Source organism: Pseudophryne corroboree, chromosome 4 (assembly GCF_028390025.1).
Source record: "Pseudophryne corroboree isolate aPseCor3 chromosome 4, aPseCor3.hap2, whole genome shotgun sequence".
NCBI classification, from domain to species: Eukaryota; Metazoa; Chordata; class Amphibia; order Anura; family Myobatrachidae; genus Pseudophryne; species Pseudophryne corroboree.
Window position 1 is genome coordinate 522,168,983 of NC_086447.1, and position 22,206 is coordinate 522,191,188.

The 22,206-nt window shown below is 48.8% G+C and overlaps 1 protein-coding gene across 2 annotated transcripts in view; it reads left to right on the forward strand.

Moving 5' to 3' along the window:
* The window catches only part of LOC134909888 (heat shock factor protein 2-like), a 333,359-nt gene that overhangs the window by 305,301 nt on the left and 5,852 nt on the right, over positions 1 to 22,206 (forward strand). The window contains exons 12-13 of one of the 2 annotated variants that reach the window (XM_063917242.1): positions 123 to 204; positions 719 to 777. In XM_063917242.1, coding sequence (XP_063773312.1) covers positions 123 to 204; positions 719 to 738 — 102 coding nt within the window. In that variant the 3' untranslated portion in view covers positions 739 to 777. The remainder of the gene's footprint in view (positions 1 to 122; positions 205 to 718; positions 778 to 22,206) is intronic. The other variant, XM_063917241.1, reaches the window with a different exon arrangement.

The window sequence follows — 22,206 nt, forward strand, 5'->3', positions numbered from 1 at the left end:
TATATATATATATATATATATATATATATATATAAAAGAATTACAACAAGAAAAAGAATCGCACTTGCATTATCTTGTGTTGTGTGGGGTTTTTTTTGTTTAAACTTTTTTATTACATCTAGGCAACTAAAGCACAGAATGGATCACAGTGGATTGGTGGTTCAGAAAATGAAGATGAAGGCAACAATTGCTTTGTGGACCCTGGTAACCAATATATAATACACATGAAACTATCATAATATATATATTTTAAATTAGTTTTTCTTAAGCCAGTCACCAGGGTTATGACTTGTTTTGTAAAGCTACGTGGTGAGGTTTTTGTTATGAGCTAGTCAAACAGGCATTGGCTTGTTACTGATTGTAAGAGCACGGTGGGTATCAAGGAATCCTATAAAATACAGTACAAAGCAAGTAAGTGTCAACAGTGCTCACTTTCGTGTTGGATACAGTTCTTTTTTTCTGTGGAAAATGCCATATTAGGACTGTATCTTGCAGCAGGGCTTCTTGAAAAAATGGGCATTAAAATATGCAAAATATACTTTTTAGGATAGACCTCAAAACAATCGTGCATATTGCTAAACACTATATTTTATAAAAAATGATGTAAACATTATAGATGAGAGCAGTGCACTGTGTGCTCTACTACTGGAGCAAAGTCACAGCAGTAACTACACGTTCCCTGCTCAAATATGGTGACTCATTGTTTGTTTGCATTTAGTGACCAGTACCAAAATATAGGTCCAAGATGGGAGACAGTACGGTTCGCCCCCCCATAGGGTAAGTTCAGAAGTAAACATACATATTTTGGCAGTGCGGATGGTGTAATGGTTAGCATTACTGCCTCACAGCACTGAGGTCATGGGTTCAGTTCCCATTATTGCACTGTGTGGAGTTTGTATATTCTCCCCTTGTGTAGGTTTCCCCCGGTTACTCCGGTTTGCTCCCTCAATCCAAAAATATACAGGTACAGTAAGTTGATTGGCTCCTTGACAAAAAAGTTAACCCTGGTGTGTGCATGTACATGTGTTAGGGAAGACTAGATGGGCCAAGTGGTTCTTATCTGCCATCAAATGCTATGTTTGTATGTTTTACTCCTGAAAAATGCTTACAAAATGAAAAAAAAACTGAGGTTACTACACAGTAACAATAGGTTTAATTTGCAGCTAAAAGAAATCTATTTATAATAAGATTGTGAACACAAAATAGTCATTTTAAGGAGGTTGAATTCTAAGAGATTGGCGCAAAGTGTCTTCTACTGTGATGTGTGCAGCTAAGAATTGCGGTGGTGGCACATCAGAGAACTGTATAGGGGCATACACACGTACCGATGTCTGCTGAGCGATCTAGCACAGAACGCTCAAAGTGTCTTCTACTGTGATGTGTGCAGCTAAGAATTGCGGTGGTGGCACATCAGAGAACTGTATAGGGGCATACACACGTACCGATGTGTGCTGAGCGATCTAGCACAGAACGCTCAAAGTGTCTTCTACTGTGATGTGTGCAGCTAAGAATTGCGGTGGTGGCACATCAGAGAACTGTATAGGGGCATACACACATACCGATGTGTGCTGAGCGATCTAGCACAGAACGCTCAAAGTGTCTTCTACTGTGATGTGTGCAGCTAAGAATTGCGGTGGTGGCACATCAGAGAACTGTATAGGGGCATACACACGTACCGATGTGTGCTGAGCGATCTAGCACAGAACGCTCAAAGTGTCTTCTACTATGATGTGTGCAGCTAAGAATTGTGGTGGTGGCACATCAGAGAACTGTATAGGGAATACACACGTACCAATGTGTGCTGAGCGATCTAGCACAGAACGCTCAGCACACATCTATGTCCCGCTGAGCGAGGGGGGAGGGGGGCTCACTTCACACAGCGATGAAGTGAGCAATCTTACTAGATTTGGCTGCATGCATGCCAATCTAGAGTCAGCGATAGTGACACGCCGGGCCGCGCATTGCTATCTCAATGGGGCATACACACGGAGAGATCCGTGCTTAATTTCAAAGCAGTCTTGCCAGATTGCTTAGAAATTAAGCATATATCTCTCAATGTGTACCCCCTATCTCCCCTAGTTTACTGCTTTATTTCTCTGACGTCCTAGTGGATGCTGGGAACTCCATAAGGACCATGGGGAATAGCGGGCTCCGAAGGAGGCTGGGCACTCTAGAAAGATTTATGACTACCTGGTGTGCACTGGCTCCTCCCACTATGACCCTCCTCCAAGCCTCAGTTAGATTTTGTGCCCGGCCGAGGTTGGATGCACACTAGGGGCTCTCCTGAGCCTTTAGAAAGAAAGTATAGAAATTAGGTTTTTTATTTTCAGTGAGACCTGCTGGCAACAGGCTCACTGCAGCGAGGGACTAAGGGGAGAAGAAGCGAACCTGCCTGCTTGCAGCCAGCTTGGGCTTCTTGGGCTACTGGACACCATTAGCTCCAGAGGGATCGACCGCAGGCCCAGCCTTGGTGTTCGGTCCCGGAGCCGCGCCGCCGTCCCCCTTACAGAGCCAGAAGCAAGAAGAGGTCCGGAAAATCGGCGGCAGAAGACATCAGTCTTCACCAAGGTAGCGCACAGCACTGCAGCTGTGCGCCATTGCTCCTCACACACACTTCACACTCCGGTCACTGAGGGTGCAGGGCGCTGGGGGGGGGCGCCCTGAGAAGCAATAATAACACTTTGGCTGGCAAAAATACCACAATATATAGCCCCAGAGGCTATATATGTGGAAAATACCCCTGCCAGAATATAGGAAAAAGCGGGAGAATAGTCCGCGAAAAAGGGGCGGAGCTATCTCCCTCAGCACACTGGCGCCATTTCTCCTTCACAGATCCGCTGGAAGGAAGCTCCCTGGCTCTCCCCTGCAGTCTACACTACAGAAAAGGGTAAAAAAGAGAGGGGGGGCACTAAATTTAGGCGCAGTATACTTTTATATAAAAAAAGCAGCTATAGGGGACATAACTCAGTTAGTCCCTGCATTATATAGCGCTCTGGTGTGTGCTGGCATACTCTCACTCTGTCCCCCCAAAGGGCTTTTGTGGGTCCTGTCCTCTGTTGGAGCATTCCCTGTGTGTGTGCGGTGTGTCGGTACGGCTGTGTCGACATGTTTGATGAGGATAATGATGTGGAGACGGAGCAGATGCCTTTAGAAGGGATGTCACCCCCTGCGGGGCAGACACCTGAGTGGTTGAGCTTATGGAAAGAAATGAGTGCACGTATAGACTCCTTACATAAGAAATTTGACGACATGCCAAATGTGGGACAGCCGACTTCTCAGCTCGTGCCTGTCCAGGCGTCTCACAGGTCATCAGGGGCTCTAAAACGCCCGCTACCTCAGACCCAGATGTCGACACTGATACTGACACCAGTGTCGACGACGATGAGTCTAACCTGATGCCCACTAAGGCCATTCACTGCATGATTGAGGCAATGAAAGAGGTGTTACACATTTCTGATATAAATACAGGTACCACTAAAAAGGGTATTATGTTTGGGGAGAAAAAACTACCCGTAGTTTTTCCCCCATCAGATGAATTGAATGAAGTGTGTGAAGAAGCGTGGGCTTTCCCTGATAAAAAATTGGTAATTCCTAAGAAGGTACTAATGGCGTTCCCTTTCCCGCCAGAGGATAGGTCACGTTGGGAAACACCTCCTAAGGTGGATAAAGCGCTCACACGTTTGTCTAAAAAGGTGGCACTACCGTCTCCGGATACGGCCGCCCTCAAGGAACCTGCTGATAGAAAGCAGGAGGCTATCCTGAAGTCTGTATATACACACTCAGGCATTATACTTAGGCCAGCTATTGCGTCAGCATGGATGTGCAGTGCTGCCGCTGCGTGGTCAGATAAACTGTCAGAAAATATTGACACATTAGACAGAGACACGATCCTGCTAACCATAGACCATATCAAAGACTCAGTCTTATATATGAGAGATGCACAGAGGGAAATCTGCCGGCTGGCATCTAAAGTAAGTGCATTGTCCATTTCTGCTAGGAGAGGCTTATGGACTCGCCAGTGGACAGGAGATGCAGATTTTAAAAGGCACATGGAAGTTTTGCCATATAAGGGTGAGGAATTATTTGGGGATGGTCTCTCGGACCTAGTTTCCACAGCAACGTCTGGGAAGTCAGCATTTTTACCCCATGTCCCCTCACAGCCTAAGAAGGCGCCGTTTTATCAGGTTCAGTCCTTTCGGACCCAGAAAAACAAGCGTGGAAAAGGCAGGTCTTTTCTGTCCAGAGGCAGAGGTAGGGGAAAAAGGCTGCAACAAACAGCAGGTTCCCAGGAGCAAAAGTCCTCCCCCGCTTCTTCTTCCAAGTCCGCCGCATGACGGTGGGACTCCACAGGCGGAGCCAGGTACGGTGGGGGGACGCCTCAAGAATTTCAGCGATCAGTGGGCTCGCTCACAGGTGGATCCCTGGATCCTTCAAATAGTATCTCAGGGGTACAAACTGGAATTCGAGGCGTCTCCACCCCACCGGTTCCTAAAATCTGCCTTGCCGATTGCTCCCTCAGACAGGGAGGCGGTGCTAGCGGCAATTCACAAGCTGTATTCCCAGCAGGTGATAATCAAGGTACCCCTACTTCAACAAGGCCGGGGTTACTATTCCACACTATTTGTGGTGCCGAAACCGGACGGTTCGGTGAGACCCATTTTAAATTTGAAAACCTTGAACACATACATAAAAAAATTCAAGTTCAAGATGGAATCGCTCAGGGCGGTTATTGCAAGCCTGGACGAGGGGGATTACATGGTATCCCTGGACATCAAGGATGCTTACTTGCATGTCCCCATTTACCATCCTCACCAGGAGTACCTCAGATTTGTGGTACAAGATTGCCATTACCAATTCCAGACGCTGCCGTTTGGACTGTCCACGGCACCAAGGGTATTTACCAAGGTTATGGCGGAAATGATGATACTCCTTCGAAAAAAGGGAGTTTTAATTATCCCGTACTTGGACGATCTCCTAATAAAGGCGAGGTCCAAGGAACAGTTGTTGGTGGGAGTAGCACTATCTCAGGAAGTGCTGCTCCAGCACGGCTGGATTCTGAATATCCCAAAGTCACAGCTGGTTCCGACGACACAGCTACTGTTCCTGGGTATGATTCTGGATACAGTCCAGAAAAAAGTGTTTCTCCCGGAGGAGAAAGCCAGGGAGTTGTCATCTCTAGTCAGAGACCTCCTGAAACCAAAACAGGTATCAGTGCATCACTGCACGCGGGTCCTGGGAAAGATGGTAGCTTCTTACGAAGCAATTCCCTTCGGTAGGTTCCATGCCAGAATCTTTCAGTGGGACCTGTTGGACCAATGGTCCGGATCGCATCTTCAGATGCATCGCTTAATAACCCTGTCTCCAAGAACCAGGGTGTCTCTACTGTGGTGGCTGCAGAGTGCCCATCTTCTAGAGGGCCGCAGGTTCGGCATACAGGACTTGGTCCTGGTGACCACGGATGCCAGCCTTCGAGGCTGGGGGGCAGCCACACAGGGAAAAAACTTCCAAGGACTATGGTCGAGTCAGGAGACTTCCCTTCACATAAATATTCTGGAACTAAGGGCCATTTACAATGCCCTAAGTCAGGCAAAATCCCTGCTCCTACACCAGCCGGTGCTGATCCAGTCAGACAACATCACGGCAGTCGCCCATGTAAATCGACAGGGAGGCACAAGAAGCAGGATGGCGATGGCAGAAGCCACAAGAATTCTCCAATGGGCGGAGAATCATGTTCTAGCACTGTCAGCAGTGTTCATTCCGGGAGTGGACAACTGGGAAGCAGACTTCCTCAGCAGACACGACCTCCACCCGGGAGAGTGGGGACTTCATCCAGAAGTTTTCCAGATGCTGGTAAACCGTTGGGAAAAACCACAGGTGGACATGATGGCGTCCCGCCTCAACAAAAAGTTGAAAAGATATTGCGCCAGGTCAAAGGACCCTCAGGCGATAGCTGTGGACTTTCTAGTGACACCGTGGGTGTACCAGTCGGTTTATGTGTTCCCTCCTCTGCCTCTCATACCAAAGGTATTGAGAATAATAAGAAAGCGAGGAGTAAACACAATTCTCGTGGTTCCGGATTGGCCAAGACGAGCGTGGTACCCGGAACTTCAAGAGATGCTCTCAGAGGACCCGTGGCCTCTACCGCTCAGACAGGACCTGCTACAGCAGGGGCCCTGTCTGTTCCAAGACTTACCGTGGCTGCGTTTGACGGCATGGCGGTTGAACGCCGGATCCTGAAGGAAAAGGGTATTCCGGAAGAAGTCATTCCTACGCTTATTAAAGCCAGGAAAGATGTTACGGCAAAGCATTATCACCGCATATGGCGGAAATATGTTGCATGGTGCGAGGCAAAAAAGGCCCCAACAGAGGAATTTCAGCTGGGTCGATTTTTGCATTTCCTGCAAGCAGGAGTGAATATGGGCCTAAAACTAGGCTCCATTAAAGTACAGATCTCGGCTCTGTCGATTTTCTTTCAAAAAGAACTAGCTTCAGTACCTGAAGTTCAGACATTTGTGAAAGGAGTGCTGCATATTCAGCCCCCGTTTGTGCCTCCTGTGGCACCTTGGGATCTCAACGTGGTGTTGAGTTTCTTAAAATCACATTGGTTTGAGCCACTAAAAACCGTGGATCTAAAATATCTCACGTGGAAAGTGGTCATGTTATTGGCCTTGGCTTCAGCCAGGCGAGTGTCAGAATTGGCGGCTTTATCATGTAAAAGCCCTTATCTGAATTTCCATATGGATAGGGCAGAATTGAGGACTCGTCCCCAGTTTCTCCCTAAGGTGGTGTCAGCGTTTCACCTGAACCAGCCTATTGTGGTGCCCGCGGCTACTAGGGATTTGGAGGACTCCAAGTTGCTAGACGTTGTCAGGGCCCTGAAAATATATGTTTCCAGGACGGCTGGAGTCAGAAAATCTGACTCGCTGTTTATCCTGTATGCACCCAACAAGCTGGGTGCTCCTGCTTCTAAGCAGACTATTGCTCGCTGGATTTGTAGTACAATTCAGCTTGCACATTCTGTGGCAGGCCTGCCACAGCCAAAATCTGTAAATGCCCATTCCACAAGGAAGGTGGGCTCATCTTGGGCGGCTGCCCGAGGGGTCTCGGCTTTACAACTTTGCTGAGCAGCTACTTGGTCAGGGGCAAACACGTTTGCAAAATTTTACAAATTTGATACCCTGGCTGAGGAGGACCTAGAGTTCTCTCATTCGGTGCTGCAGAGTCATCCGCACTCTCCCGCCCGTTTGGGAGCTTTGGTATAATCCCCATGGTCCTTACGGAGTTCCCAGCATCCACTAGGACGTCAGAGAAAATAAGAATTTACTCACCGGTAATTCTATTTCTCGTAGTCCGTAGTGGATGCTGGGCGCCCATCCCAAGTGCGGATTGTCTGCAATACTTGTAAATAGTTATTGCTAACTAAAGGGTTATTGTTGAGCCATCTGTTGAGAGGCTCAGTTGTTTTCATACTGTCAAACTGGATATAGTATCACGAGTTGTACGGTGTGATTGGTGTGGCTGGTATGAGTCTTACCCGGGATTCAAAATCCTTCCTTATTATGTCAGCTCGTCCGGGCACAGTGTCCTAACTGAGGCTTGGAGGAGGGTCATAGTGGGAGGAGCCAGTGCACACCAGGTAGTCATAAATCTTTCTAGAGTGCCCAGCCTCCTTCGGAGCCCGCTATTCCCCATGGTCCTTACTGAGTTCCCAGCATCCACTACGGACTACGAGAAATAGAATTACCGGTGAGTAAATTCTTATTTTTTCATTTCACATCACCAGTTACTCTACTAAAAATCTATGTACAGTCTCTAAGAGATTCAAGATGTTATCAATATATATATTATTGTGAAGGGCACTATACAGTTTTTGTGTGATCTCTGAATCTAACAACAAGTAGCATTAACTTTATTTCTCTTACGTCCTAGTGGATACTGGGGTCTTGTACTTTAGTACCATGGGGTATAGATCGGGTCCACTGGAGCCTGGCACTTTAAAACTTTTAGGGCCAGATGTACTAAGCCTTGAAAAGTGATAAATATCACGGTGATAAAGTACCATCCAATCGGCTCCTAACTGTCATTTTTCAAACACAGCCTGTAACATGGCAGTTAGGAGTTGATTGGCTGGCAGTTTATCACTGTGAAATTTATCACTTTTCAGGCTAAGTACATCTCCCCCTTAGTGTGTGTATGTGTGTGCTGGATCCTCCCCTCTATGCCCCTCCTACCATACTCAGTTTAGAAAAATGTGCCCAAGGAGCCAGGTGCACTTCTCTGGAGCTCCAGAGATTTTTTCTTTATTGTTATTTTAGTTTATTATTTTCAGGTAGCTCTGGTTGGCAACCAGACTACCGAATTCGTGGGAACCTCCTGAGGGGTTAATGGTTCGTAATCCCAGCTGACGGGACACTGAGCTCCAGAGACGCTGATCACACATCGTTAGTATGTGTGCCCACGCCAGCATCTAGCCTCCACCCTCTAGCAGATGCTGAAGTTACAAGGTGCGGTGAGTGAGACACCGGGGTCCCAGGTTAGCGGGTCCCCGGTGCAGTTTTGGCTGCAAGTCCTGCTGTGGTCACGGGCCCGGAGCTGCGGTGCCCGCCGCAGACAAACTGGCTCAGGGCTGTTACCCCGCAGTGCTCACTGTCTAAAAAAGGCTTTGTGTGTACTGTAACAACACATGCTCTACTGTTTTGTATCTGGCCAGTATAATCTGTATTAAGAACAGCACGCCATTGCAAGGGGCGGGGCTTCCCGGAGCGGGACCAGCAGCGAGAAAGGTGTCATTTCCTGCTACTGCGGATCTTAATGGCTGCATGCACGCTGCTCCTCCAGGACCCACGCTGCTACGGATTGTAAACTGGCACCAGGGGGTCATAGCAAAGGGTGGCGCGCCAGTGGTAGCACCGCTGCACTAATATCAGGTCATACACATAATTCAACACATTGTGCTACTGTGTTCGGTGTGCTGGGTTCCGCTCCTCAGTGTCACTCCAGGGGCTCTCTAGGGTCTGTGTGGGGTGTTGGTCAGTGGGCTATTGGTGTATTACTTCTGTGTATGATGTCGGTTGACATGGTTATGTGTGCTGCTTGCAATTCTACCCTCTCTTCAGCGGGGTCACTCATGTGTGAGCAATGTTCCTTATCTACACAGGGACCCAGCTCACGGGCACTTGACTGGTTAGATAGCTTTAAAAGCATGATTCAAAATGTAAATTCGGAATTAGCAGCTAAAAGAGGCAAACTGGTAATAAAACACTCTATTGATTGTGTGGCTAAAGCAGCAGATGCAAAGAAGGCTACTCCGCCCCCTCTAGTGGTGTCACATAAACGCTCACTGCCACAGGTGCTCCATTCTGATTCTGATCAGCCTGATGTGGATGATGATGATATGGATGAGGACAGTTCTCTGTCCCCTGGGGTGGACGCTCTCATTTCTCCTTCATCCACTAGGGGACACTGGAGCGCAGTTACAATGGGGAAATAGTAGGCAGTAACTGGGAGCTGGCACTTTAAAACTCAAACACTGTGGCTAGCTCCTCCCCTACTATGTTCCCCCTCCAAGCCAGTCTTTGTTTTGTGCCCAGAGGGAGCTGGTCACACTTGAGTCTTCTCTGAAGAATTTTTTATTTATTTTTTCCTTGCACTCACAGACTGGCAGCTTTGCCACTGCCAGTCTGCACCGCGGGAGGCTGCCGGCGGGGTCCCATCGAAGCTGCGTGCGGCTTGGGATGGGCCCCGGCTGAAGGAGACACTGAGCTCTCCAGAGCTGGCCGGACACCGCTGCGTGCGGTGCGTGTCGGGGTCGCTCCGTCGGCAGAAGATGCAGGCAGTGGTAAGTATGTGCGGCGCGTGTCGAGGCTGCTCCACCAAGGGGTGAGTAAAAGGAACACTTTCATCTGTTCTTTTTTTTCATTGATTTATTTATTTTATTGCTCCGGTCTCCCCTCCCGCACTGGTCCCGGCGCCGCAGCTCATACCCGCTCCCACACGCACTACCCGCCGCCCCCGCTGCTCTGCTCCCTGCTCTTCCCCCTCCCTCCCCTTCTGTCTATTGCTGTGTGTGTGGGGGGGAGGGTGACTGCTTGGTGCTGCCATGGCAGGCAAAGGCTCCAAGACAAAACAGAGTCTTCATTTATGTGAGGAGGGGGGTCAGAATCTACCTAGCCCTCATCAGATCCCCAGAGCACCCCTGCATGGACATCACAGCTCACGCAGGTTATGTCCCTGCTGACTAGGGAACGGAAGGCCTCTAGGGAAGACAGAGAGGCGGCCCGGGTCCGACAGCCGGTGCCGGAGCCTGAACCAGCATGGGCTATTTCCCTTGCAAAATCAGTGGAAGGGCTCTCTAGGGCAGTAATCCCTTCTCAAGCCCCGTCCTTTCCTCCCACACAGGCTTCTAAAAAGAGATTGCTAGCCTCTGTGTTGCAGGATTCTGACGATGATATGCCTCAGTTAGATGAGGCGGTGGTAGATCTACAGGATACTGATGACGATCAGGTGCACGAGGACTCTGAACCAGTAGCTCAGGGTATTGAGGCTCTTATTACTGCTTTTCGCTTAGTATTACAGGTGGAGGATACGGAGCAGGACGCCTTACGCCCTTCAAGGTTTGGCACCAACCAATGCTTGCCGGTGACTTTTCCAGTTTCGGAGGAGCTGGATGCGCTCATCACGGCAGCCTGGAAACATCCAGACGCGAAGTTTCAGGTATCAAGAAAACTGTTGTCTTCCTATCCTTTTCCCGCAGATAGCAGGACGCGTTATGAGACCTCCCCGATTGTGGATCCTTCGGTGTCTCATCTGTCCAAGAAGACGGTTCTGCCGGTTCCGGGAGCAAATTTCCTTAAAGAGGCGTCAGATCTGAAATTGGAATCCACCTTGAAGACTATTTACTCGGCGGCGGGGGTATTACATCGCCCAGCGCAGGTAGGTTGTTGGGTCAACAAGGCGATGGATGCTTGGGCAGAGCAATTGTCCTCTGGAATTCGGGACGATTTGCCGGCGGATCAACTGAAACAGTTGGCGGAACACATCCGTGAGTCAGCCCTTTATCTTTGTGAGGCTTCCAAGGACATCTGTATCATCGGTGCTAGGATTTCCGCTTTAGCAATTTCGTCTCGCAGAGCTCTCTGGCTGCGGCAGTGGCAAGCGGATACGGAGTCCAAGCGGGCAGCAGAAGCGTTGCCCTTTACAGGAGAGGTCCTGTTCGGTAAGGGTCTGGATGCCTGGATTTCTCAGGCCACTGGAGGTAAGTCGACTTATCTTCCTTCTGCTTCTCCAGCCTCTCGCAGGCCCTATAGGGGTCCCTCCTTTCGGGCCCCTTCCAGGTTTCGAGGCCAGGGGGGAGCTTCCGCCTCCCATGGCCATAGGGGTAGAGGCAGAGGTTCCACAGCCTCAACCCAGTCAGAGGTTAAATCCGCCGCCACTACCACCGCATGACGAGCTCCCCTCCCACCTGGGAGACCACAGGGTGGGAGCTCGTCTGTGGGACTTCAAGGAAGTTTGGGTACGGTCCTGCCCAGATGCTTGGGTCAGGGATCTCATCACTTGCGGTTACAAGCTCGATTTTCAGACCCGTCCGCCACGGGTTTACCAGTTTCCGATAGAGGAGTTGCCTTGCAGGCAGCGGTCCAGAAGCTTCTAGCCGCAAGGGTACTGATCCCTGTCCCCTCTCAGCATCGGAAACAGGGATATTACTCAAGCCTGTTTCTTGTACCGAAGCCGGACGGCTCGGTCAGGCCAATCCTGAACTTGAAGGATCTCAATCAGTATTTGAGGGTATTCAAGTTCAAGATGGAGTCCCTCCAGTCTGTTATTGCGAGTTTGGAGCAAAACGAGTTTCTGGCGTCCTTAGACATCAAGGATGCATACTTACATGTTCCCATTTGGCTTCCTCATAAGGCTTTTCTCCGGTTCGCGATACAGGACGCTCATTTCCAGTTCCAGGCCCTTCCGTTCGGTCTCTCTTCTGCTCCCAGTGTGTTCACAAAGGTCATGGCGGTCATGATGGCCCTACTTCGGAAGCAGGGTGTGACGATTGTTCCCTATCTGGACGATCTGCTCATAAAGGCGCGCTCGGCGGAGCTTTTACTTCAGAATATCCGGATAACGCAGGACCTTCTGGTTCGGCACGGGTGGATCCTGAACTTCCAGAAGTCTCACTTATGCCCCTCACAACGGTTGCTGTTTTTGGGAATGATTCTCAACACGGTCCGTCAGAAGGTTTTCCTTCCTCAGGACAAGACCCGGTCTTTACAGATGCTGGTAAGATCGGTACTTCGACACCGTCGGGTGTCGGTGTATCTGTACATTCGCCTTCTGGGAAAGATGGTAGCGGCATTCGAAGCTCTTCCATACGGTCGCTTTCACTCTCGACCGTTTCAGCTGTGTCTTCTACATCAGTGATCAGGATCTCATCTGTTCCTTCATCAGCGGGTGACGCTATCTCCAAAGGCACGGTCGTCGCTTCTCTGGTGGCTCCAGTCGGCACATCTGTTGGAAGGAAGGAGGTTCGGAGTGTGGGATTGGACTCTTCTCACCACGGACTCAAGTCTGCGAGGCTGGGGGGGCAGTGACCCTCGAACATCGGTTCCAGGGACGCTGGTCGATCCAAGAATCCGCTCTCCCGATAAACATTCTCGAACTGCGGGCGGTATACAACGCCCTACTTAAGGCACATCACCTGCTGCGTGGTCGAGCCGTCAGGGTTCAGTCCGACAACGCCACACCGGTAGCGTACATCAACCGTCAGGGCGGCACTCGCAGCCGTGCGGCGATGAGGGAGGTCACCAACATACTTCTCTGGGCGGAGTAGTATGCGCTGTCCTTCTCGGCAATATTCATTCCAGGAGTGGAAAATTGGGAAGCCGATTACCTCAGCCGACAGGACATGCACCCAGGAGAGTGGTCACTCCATCCCCAGGTGTTTTGTCAGCTTGTCCGCCGGTGGGGAAAACCACAGATCAACCTCATGGCGTCCCGCCTGAGCCATCAGCTGCCTCTTTATTACGCTCGAACGAGAGACCCGGCGGCGGCGGGCGTGGATGCCCTTACGGCTCCTTGGATTTTCCGGTATGTTTACCTCTTTCCTCCCTTTCCGCTGTTGCCTCGGGTTCTACAACGCATCAAGAGAGAAAACGCTCTGGTCCTCCTGGTGGCTCCAGATTGGCCTCGCAGAACTTGGTACTCCACCCTACGCCTGTTGTCAGTAGCCGAGCCTTGGCCCCTGCCACTACGGGACGATCTGCTGCAACAGGGTCCTTTTCTTTATCCAGACTTACGCAGGCTACGTCTGACGGCGTGGCTGTTGAGAAGGCCATCTTGAAAAAGAAGGGGATTCCTCGTACGGTTATACCTACTATGCTTCGGGCTAGAAAGTCAGTCACATCGTCTCACGACTACCGTATTTGGAAGGCTTATGTAGCCTGGTGTGAACATCGATAGCTTTCTCCTTCAGTTTTTCGCTTGGCCCGCCTTCTCAGTATTTTGCAGGCGGGTTTTTCGGCAGGCTTACGACTGGGTTCACTAAAGGTGTAGGTCTCGGCTCTTTGTTTTTTTTTTCCAAAAAAAGTTATCCTTGCTGCCTGAAGTTCAGACTTTCCTTCAGGGGGTTTTACGAATAAAGCCTCCCTTTCGCCCCCCAACAGCACCATGGGACCTCACTCTGGTTCTCGCTTTTCTGCAATCCTCGTTGTTTGAGCCTCTGGAGTCAGTGGAGATGAAATATCTCACCTGGAAGGTGGTTCTTCTCCTGGCTCTCGCTTCGGCTAGGCAGGTGTCGGAACTTGGGGCTCTTTCTTACCTGGTGTTTCATGCTGATAGGGCCGAGCTCCGTACTCGCATGTCTTTTCTACCTAAGGTGGTGTCCGATTTTCACATCAATCAGCCACTTGTGGTTCCGGCTCTCTCGGTGGACTCTCCAGATTCAAGATCATTGGACGTAGTCAGAGCGCTCAAGATCTATGTGGATAGTACTAAGGCTATTCGGAAGTCCGATTCCTTATTTGTTCTATACGATGCTACCCGCCGTGGTTGGCCGGCTTCTAAGCAGACTTTGTCACGGTGGATTCGGCTGACCATCAGACAAGCTTATTTGGCAGCTTCTCGGGAACCTCCGGATTCAATTTCAGCGCACTCTACGCGTTCGGTGGGACCTTCGTGGGCGGCTGCCCGTAGGGTCTCCATGACTACTTTATGTCGGGCGGCTACTTGGTCGGGCCGACATACGTTTGTCAAATTTTACAAGTTTGACACTTTTGCGGCCTCTGCGTCACAGTTTGGCCGAGCGGTTTTACAGGACTCTCAGTGCTCTCCCGCCCGTTTTTGGAGCTCTGGGACGTCCCCATTGTAACTGCGCTCCAGTGTCCCCTAGTGGATGAAGGAGAAATCAGGATTTTGGTACTTACCGATAAATCCCTTTCTCCTATTCCACAGGGGACGCTGGACGCCCACCCAGCGCTGTTTCCTCCTTTTTCGCTTAACGGTTTGCAGATCACTATGTGACTGCTTGTTTGGATCAGGTTAACCTTTGGTTAGGTTAGGTTCCAGGTTGGTTTCATGTTATCCTGGTTTACATGGCGGCGTTAACCTCCTCTACTTTAACGTTAGTTTATTCCAGCTCTCCACAGGCACAGTTTTACATAGACTGGCTTGGAGGGGGGACATAGTAGGGGAGGAGCTAGCCACAGTGTTTGAATTTTAAAGTGCCAGCTCCCAGTTACTGCCTACTATTTCCCCATTGTAACTGCGCTCCAGTGTCCCCTGTGGAATCGGAGAAAGGGATTTATCGGTAAGTACCAAAATCCAGATTTTTGCTGTAAGAGAGGTTCTCCACATACCGGATCAGGAAGCGGAACCAGATGAGGAGTTATACTTTAATGTTAGACCCAAGAGCTCTGCAATTTTTCTGGTGTCTAAAGAATTAAACTCCCTGGCCAGGGAGGCATGGTTAAACCCTGATAAAAAAAAAAAATTAAAAATTCCTCAGAGGTTTTTATCTACTTTTCCCCTCCCTGCTGAGGACAGGAAGGTATGGGAAACCCCCCGGCAGTCGATCCGTCTGTATCCCTAAAAGAGCCAGCTGACCGTAAGATTGAGACCACGCTCAAGGTAATATATATGGCAGCAGGCGCAGCACAACGCCCCACAATTGTCTGTGGGTGGATTTCCAGGGTGGTAGTCAAGTGGTCAGATAATGTTATAGACGGTTTGGAGACTCTGCCCTGGGATGAGGTCATTACTCTGCTGCAACATACACAGGATGCTGCAAATTTTATGAGTGAGGCTATTAACGAGTTGTGTAAGATAAATGGCCGCACTACTGCTATGGCTGTTTCGGCGTGCAGAGCTCTGTGGTTACGTCAGTGGTCGGCTGATGCTGATTCCAAAAAGGGTGTAGAAAATCTTCCCTTTACAGGTAATGCCTTGTTTGGAGACAAATTGAATAAATGGATCTCCCAAGCAACGGCGGGTCAGTCTACTTGTCTGCCGTCGGCTGCGCCACCTGCTAGACGTTCTTACGTCGGACCCTCCTTGCAGTCCTTTCGTGTGGCAAGGTTCAGAGGCAAGGGCCGAGGGGTCTCCACCACTTCCAGAGGATCTCGTGGTAAGTCCCGTAAACCTGCAGCTGCTGCCTCCCAGACCATACCACCGGATCCCCTCCTGCTAAGTTTTCTGCGTGACGGTTGGCCCCAGCAGCAAGGCGAATTTCAGGTAGGTGCTCGCCTGCAACACTTCACCCACGTGTGGGCGGCATCCTGCAGGGATCCTTGAGTGAGGGACCTCATTTCCCAAGGAATACTGACTGGAATTTCAAACACTCCCTCCTCACAGATTTTTCAAGTCGGGATTACCAGCTTTACCCGCAGCAAAGGTTTCCTTGCAAGAGGCTATTCAAAAACTTTTGCAGACAGGGGTGGTGGTTCCTGTACCACCTCCATTACGCAACAGGGGTTTTTACTCCAGTCTTTTTGTCGTTCCCAAACCGAACTGTTCGGTGCCCCCCATCTTGAACCTGAAGTTTCTAAACCTGTATCTGCGGGTGTTCAAGTTCAAGATGGATTCTCTACGGGCGGTGATGTCCGGTCTGGAGGAGGGGGAGTTCCTGGTGTCTCTGGATGTCAAGGATGCTTACCTACACATTCCTATGTGGCCTCCTCATCAGGCTTACCTCAGGTTCGCCATATTGGACGACCATTTCCAGTTTCAAGCCTTACCCTTTGGATTATCCACAGCTCTGAGGGTCTTCACCAAGGTCATGGTGGAGGTGATGCTGCAACTGCGCATGATGGGAGTTAACATAGTCCCCTACTTGGACGATCTCCTCATAAAGGCTGTGTCCAGGGAGCGTCAGCTGCACTGCATCAATCTGACAACTCGCCTACTTAGGGATCATGGGCGTATCCTACATTTTTAGAAATCTCACTTGGAACCGACGCAGCATCTTCAGTTCCTGGGAATGATACTGGATACAGTGTCTCAAAAGGTGTTTCTTTTTTTGTGGACAAAACCTTGGCTATCCAGGCTATGGTCCGCTTGGTCCCCAGTCCTCGCAAGGTGTCCATACAGCTTTGCATCCGCTTACTGGGCAAGATGGTGGCTGCTTACGAGGCAATCCAATATGGCAGATTCCATGCTCTGCCATTTCAACCGGATCTACTGGACAAATGGTCGGGTTCTCACCTTCACATGCATCGGGAAGTGACCTTATCTCCGAAAGCCCGGATTTCTCTATTGTGGTGGCTACAAGTGCCTCACCTGGTAGAGGGCAGGAGTTTCAATATCCACTTATGGATTCTACTGACAACGGATGCCAGCCTCCGGGGTTGGGGGGCTGTGACCCAAGGGGTCCAGTTCCAGGGGATATGGTCAAGACAGGAATCGTCTCTGCCAATAAACATCCTGGAACTCAGGGCAATTTTACAAAGCCCTTCTGCAGGCTTCTCATCTCCTGAAGGACGCGGGCGATCCAGGTTCAGTCGGACAACGCCACGGCAGTGGCGTACATAAACCGACAAGGGGGAACAAGAAGCGATGCGAGAGGTGTCAAGAATCCTCCGCGGGCTGTAGCAGTGGATGCGCTGATGATGCCATGGATGTACCAGTTTGTGTACCTGTTCCCTCCTCTGCCGCTGATCCCAAGGGTGCTAAATAGGCTATGAAGAGAAAGCGTTAAAGCAATTCGAATTGCCCCGGATTGGCCATGATGGGCCTCCTGACCATGTTTCTGGAGGATACCTGGCCTCTGCCGCTCCAAGACGATCTTCAGCAAAGTCTGTTCGTCTATCCAGATCTTACAGCGGCTACTTTTGATGGCTTGGAAGTTGAGAGGGAGATTCTAGCAAGAAAGGGTCTTCCCTCCAGGGTTATTTCCACCATGGTTTAGGCCAGGAAGATGGTGACGTCAAAGCATTATCATCGTATCTGGAAAAGGTATGTTTTCTAGTGTGAAAGTAGAAAGGTTTCTCCTGTGGAATTTAGAATTGGTCGTTTTCTACTTTTCCTGCAAGGGGGGTGGATATGGGCCTACGTTTAGGCTCCATCAAAGTCCAGATTTCGGCGCTCTGTTTTTGGAAGAAAATATAACTTGCCCTGTTGCCAGAAGTACAGCCTTTCCTGAAGGGAGTTCTTCTTCATATACAACCGCCCTTTGTACCTCCCACGGCTCCGTGGGACCTTAATGTGGTTCTGTCCTTTCTCCAATCGGACCTTATCCTGTAAGAGCCCTTATTTGATTTTTCATGAAGACAGGGCAGTACTGAGGACCCATCCTCAATTTTTGCCTAAAGTGGTGTCAGCTTTTCATGTGAATCAACCTATTGTGGTTCCGGTGTTGTCTGACACTTCCATTGGCCTTGAGACCTTGGATGTGGTCAGGGCTCTGAAGATCTATGTCAAAAGAACGGCCCGACATCGCTATTTGTCCTTTATGATGCCTTCAAGATTGGTCGGCCTGCTTCTAAGCAATCTATTGCTCGTCTGCTCAGGTTGACCATTCAACAGGCCTATACGTCGGCGGCTCTACCCTTGCCGATGTCTATTCAGGCCCACTCGACAAGATTGGTGGGGTCCTCCTGGGCGGCTGCCTGGGGTGTGTCGGCCCTACAATTGTGCCGAGCTGCTACTTGGTCTGGTTCAAACACTTTTGTGAAATTCTATAGGTTCGATACTTTGGCCAAGGATGACCTTTAGTTTGGTCAGGTGGTTTTACAGGGGTCTTAGCACTCTCCCACCCGTTTGAGAGCTTTGGGACTTTCCCATGGTACTAAAGCACAAGACCCACTAGGACATAAGAAAAATAGGAATGTAATACCTACCGGTAATTCCTTTTCTCCTAGTCCGTAGTGGATACTGGGCGCACGCCTCAGTGCTTCGTTACTGCTTACCTGTGTAAGTGTTTGGCTGGACCGACGTTGCGGTCCCATGCTGTTGTTGGGACAGCTGTGCTATCCGGGTTAGGTTGGTGTCGCTTTCCTCTGTTCTGGTTAGCACCCTCCTTTCGTTTATGGTTGTGTGTTGGCTTGTTGACTCACCGCTGTTGTATTGTTCTTCTCTCGTGTTATGTCAATCTCCTCGGGCACAGTTTTCCTAGACTGAGCCTGGTAGGAGGGGCATGGAGGGGAGGAGCCAGCACACACATACACACACTAAAAGTTTTAAAGTTCCAGGCTCCTGTGGACACGTTCTATACCCCATAGTACTAAAGTACAAGACCCCAGTATCCACTACGGACTAGGAGAAAAGGAATTACCGGTAGGTATTAAATTCCTATTTTTTTTGTTCAACCCCTTCAGTGGCAAGTTTTTAATGTAAAATCACACCCTGTGGGGGAGTGTTTTTAAATTAAAGTGGGGGCGGGGGTAGAGGGGGGTCAACTGATGGGGCAGGGCGAGTTAATCATCTGACGATCGCCAGCCTCAGCGCTGATTTCCGGCCGCATTGCGGTGCCCGGGAATCAGTATAAGGCATTTTACTGCTAAGCCCGCCCCCCAACCAATAGGAGTCCGGGGGGGCGGGCTAAACTCCATAATGGAGTATGGGGATTCCCAGACGTCGTGCACGCTGCACGGCTGACCCTGGGATATCAGTCAGTGGCGTGGCCGGAAATCTTCCGGGATTGCCAGCACGGTCATCGCTGGCAAGCCCGGAAGATTTCCGGGCATGCCACTGAAGAGGTTAAATGATTGCTATTCAATAACAATTTTAGCATTTGTACGGTGTACTGGCATATTAATCTGTAACTAGTCTTTTACTATTAGGCATTTTTGGCATTTTAAAATTATTTATTATAAAAGAAATCTGGTGTTTTGTCATATTGTCACAATAAGGATGCACGTAGTCTGTGTTCATGAGTGATGTCTCAAAAACCAGTGAATCTTATGTATCATTGATGTGGGTGCTACTAATCCATTAGTTATAGCCCATTATATTTGTTAAGACCTTCAATAAAGACAACAACCGTTTTTGTGTTATGCACTAATTGTATAGAACATACTAGAACTAATGGGGATCTATGTTAGCTCCACTTCATGGTCCTTGTTTAACAAGAAATGAAAAGGTAGGCTTATTGTTGAAATTGCAATACTAAAATCCACTTTTAAAATATTGTCAGAACATTGTCGATCGGTCAGCCCATTCTATTTTAGAGTTTCAGCAAAATCTTAAACAATAATTTTTTATTGTAGATCCTTTTGTGATTTGACATTTTAATTCTGTTTTGGGATCCCATTCAGTTAACAGAATTGAGAGGCTAGAAACGTGATGTTATATAATGGTAATAATGCTTTTTCAGTGCAGTGTAATAAAGAGGGCTCTTAGCGCTAACATCTACAGTGTGCTTAGTTTAGTTACCTGTATTTCCCTGCACTGCAGATGATGAGTCTCAATATTTGATATTATGGTTGGCATAAGTGGATGGCAGATTACCTAGTGAATGTATTCTATAAGAATGGTTTTGTTCATCTTCAGAGAAAGTGTGTGACCCAGGAGACCTAAAGGTAGCATTTCTGCTAGCAAGACGTAATGATCTGACTAAAAACAACTGTATGCTAAATGGGGAAACAGTTGATATATTGTAGGCAATAATATAAAACCAGGAGAAAAAAATCAGTTGTGAGACAGTTCATGAAGAGCCAAACTGATAATGTCATCGGTCTAGGAATAGTAGATTCCAAGTGGTCTTATGTCATCTATCTATGTTTACAGCATTGTCTATGCCTAGCAACGTGTATACAATCACTTATCTTTCTCAAGTCTGAGCGGCAGAATCTTAACATTACTTGGATTCATTCATGACGGTGCATGATTTTATATATATATCGTAGTAAAAAAAAAAATATATATATATATATATATATATATATATATATATATTATTGTACAGTATGTACACACATGCAGACAGATAATTATTTCTGTAAAACCTGATAAGTCAGTTATTCTTGTGTTAGATGTACAAATATGTCCACATACACCTATCGTCAAATTATTCCAATTGGCCCATTTATGGCACCACTGACTTTGCTACTTAGCCATGCCAAAACACTAATGAATTTAATTTGTGACTTTTACTCACCGCTTATATATCTCCAACACTTCCTAATCACAATAGCAAAAAGAAGGTGTGTATCAATATAATATAATGGCTCACTTTTGCTCATTTGTGTAGGTTACAGGTTTTTAGTTTTCTCAAGTCCAAAGTTCAAATCCCAGGCTTCTGCCAAAGTTGGCATTGGACAAATGTTTAGAGGGGGGGAACTCATAGAGCGATTGCTGCTTAAAATCTAAGCAATCTGACTAGATTGCTTAGATTTTAAGCAGCGATCACTCCGTGTGTACCCCTCACAGCGATAGCGATGCGCAGCCCCGCACATCGCTATCGCTGGTGCTAGATTGGAGGTCACCCACTTCACCCGCTGGGTGAAATGAGCGCCCCTTCTCCCCCCCCCCCCCCGACTCCCCCCGCACGCTCAGCACATGTCTCCCCAAATCGGCCCGTGAATACGGCCCTTAACTTATGTAAGCATATGCCAAATCGATGTCAGTAGCACTTACAAAAAAATATATATTGTTCTTTGAATGCAGTTTAAATACGATGCTACAAAACTGCGGACTCCTACATACCAAGACTCCTATTTGAGTCCAAGCTTTTCTAGTCTTGTTTTGTTTTTCCGCTTCTGAATTGAAGGTTATTTAACCACTTAACTGACGATTTTTCCCTTCAAAAGTGTTAACATTGTTTTTTAAAATTTATTTTATTTAATAAAGTTGAAAAAGTATTTTTCTCTTGCGTCCTAGAGGATGCTGGGGACTCCGTAAGGACCATGGTGTATAGACGGGCTCCGCAGGAGACATGGGCACTATAAAGAACTTTTAGTATGGGTGTGCACTGGCTTCTCCCTCTATGCTCCTCCTCCAGACCTCAGTTAGATTTTGTGCCCAGAGGAGATAGGGTGCATTATAGAGGAGCTATCCAGACTTTCTCTGAAAAAGAATTTTGTTAGGTTTTTTATTTTCAGGGAGCACTGCTGGCAACAGGCTCCCTGCATCGTGGGACTGAGGAGAGAGAAGCAGACCTACTTAAATGATAGGCTCTGCTTCTTAGGCTACTGGACACCATTAGCTCCAGAGGGAGTCGGAACGCAGGTCTCACCCCGCCGTTCATCCCAGAGCCGCGCCGCCGTCCTCCACGCAGAGCCGAAAGATAGAAGCCGGGTGAGTATAAGAAGAAAAGAAGACTTCAAGGCGGCAGAAGGTAAGCCGCTGCGCGCCATTGCTCCCACACGCTACACACACAGAACGGGCACTGATGGGTGCAGGGCGCAGGGGGGGCGCCCTGGGCAGCAATAAACCTCTGGTCTGGCAAAAACGGGTACATTAGGCTGCGGAGGCAGTAACTGATGAGATCCCCCGCCATTTTTTGAATATTGAAGCGGGACCAAAGCCCGCCGCTGGAGGGGGGCGGAGCTTGATTCCTCAGCACTAACAGCGCCATTTTCTCCACAGAACGCTGCAGAGAAGCTGGCTCCCCGGACTCTCCCCTGCTGAACTCGGTGACAGAGGGCATGTTTAAGGCGCAGTGAGTGTATAACATTGATTATATATATGAAAAGCGCTATCTGGGTTATTCCAGTGTCAGTTTGGCGCTGGGTGTGTGCTGGCATACTCTCTCTCTCTGTCTCCCCAAAGGGCCTTGTTGGGGAA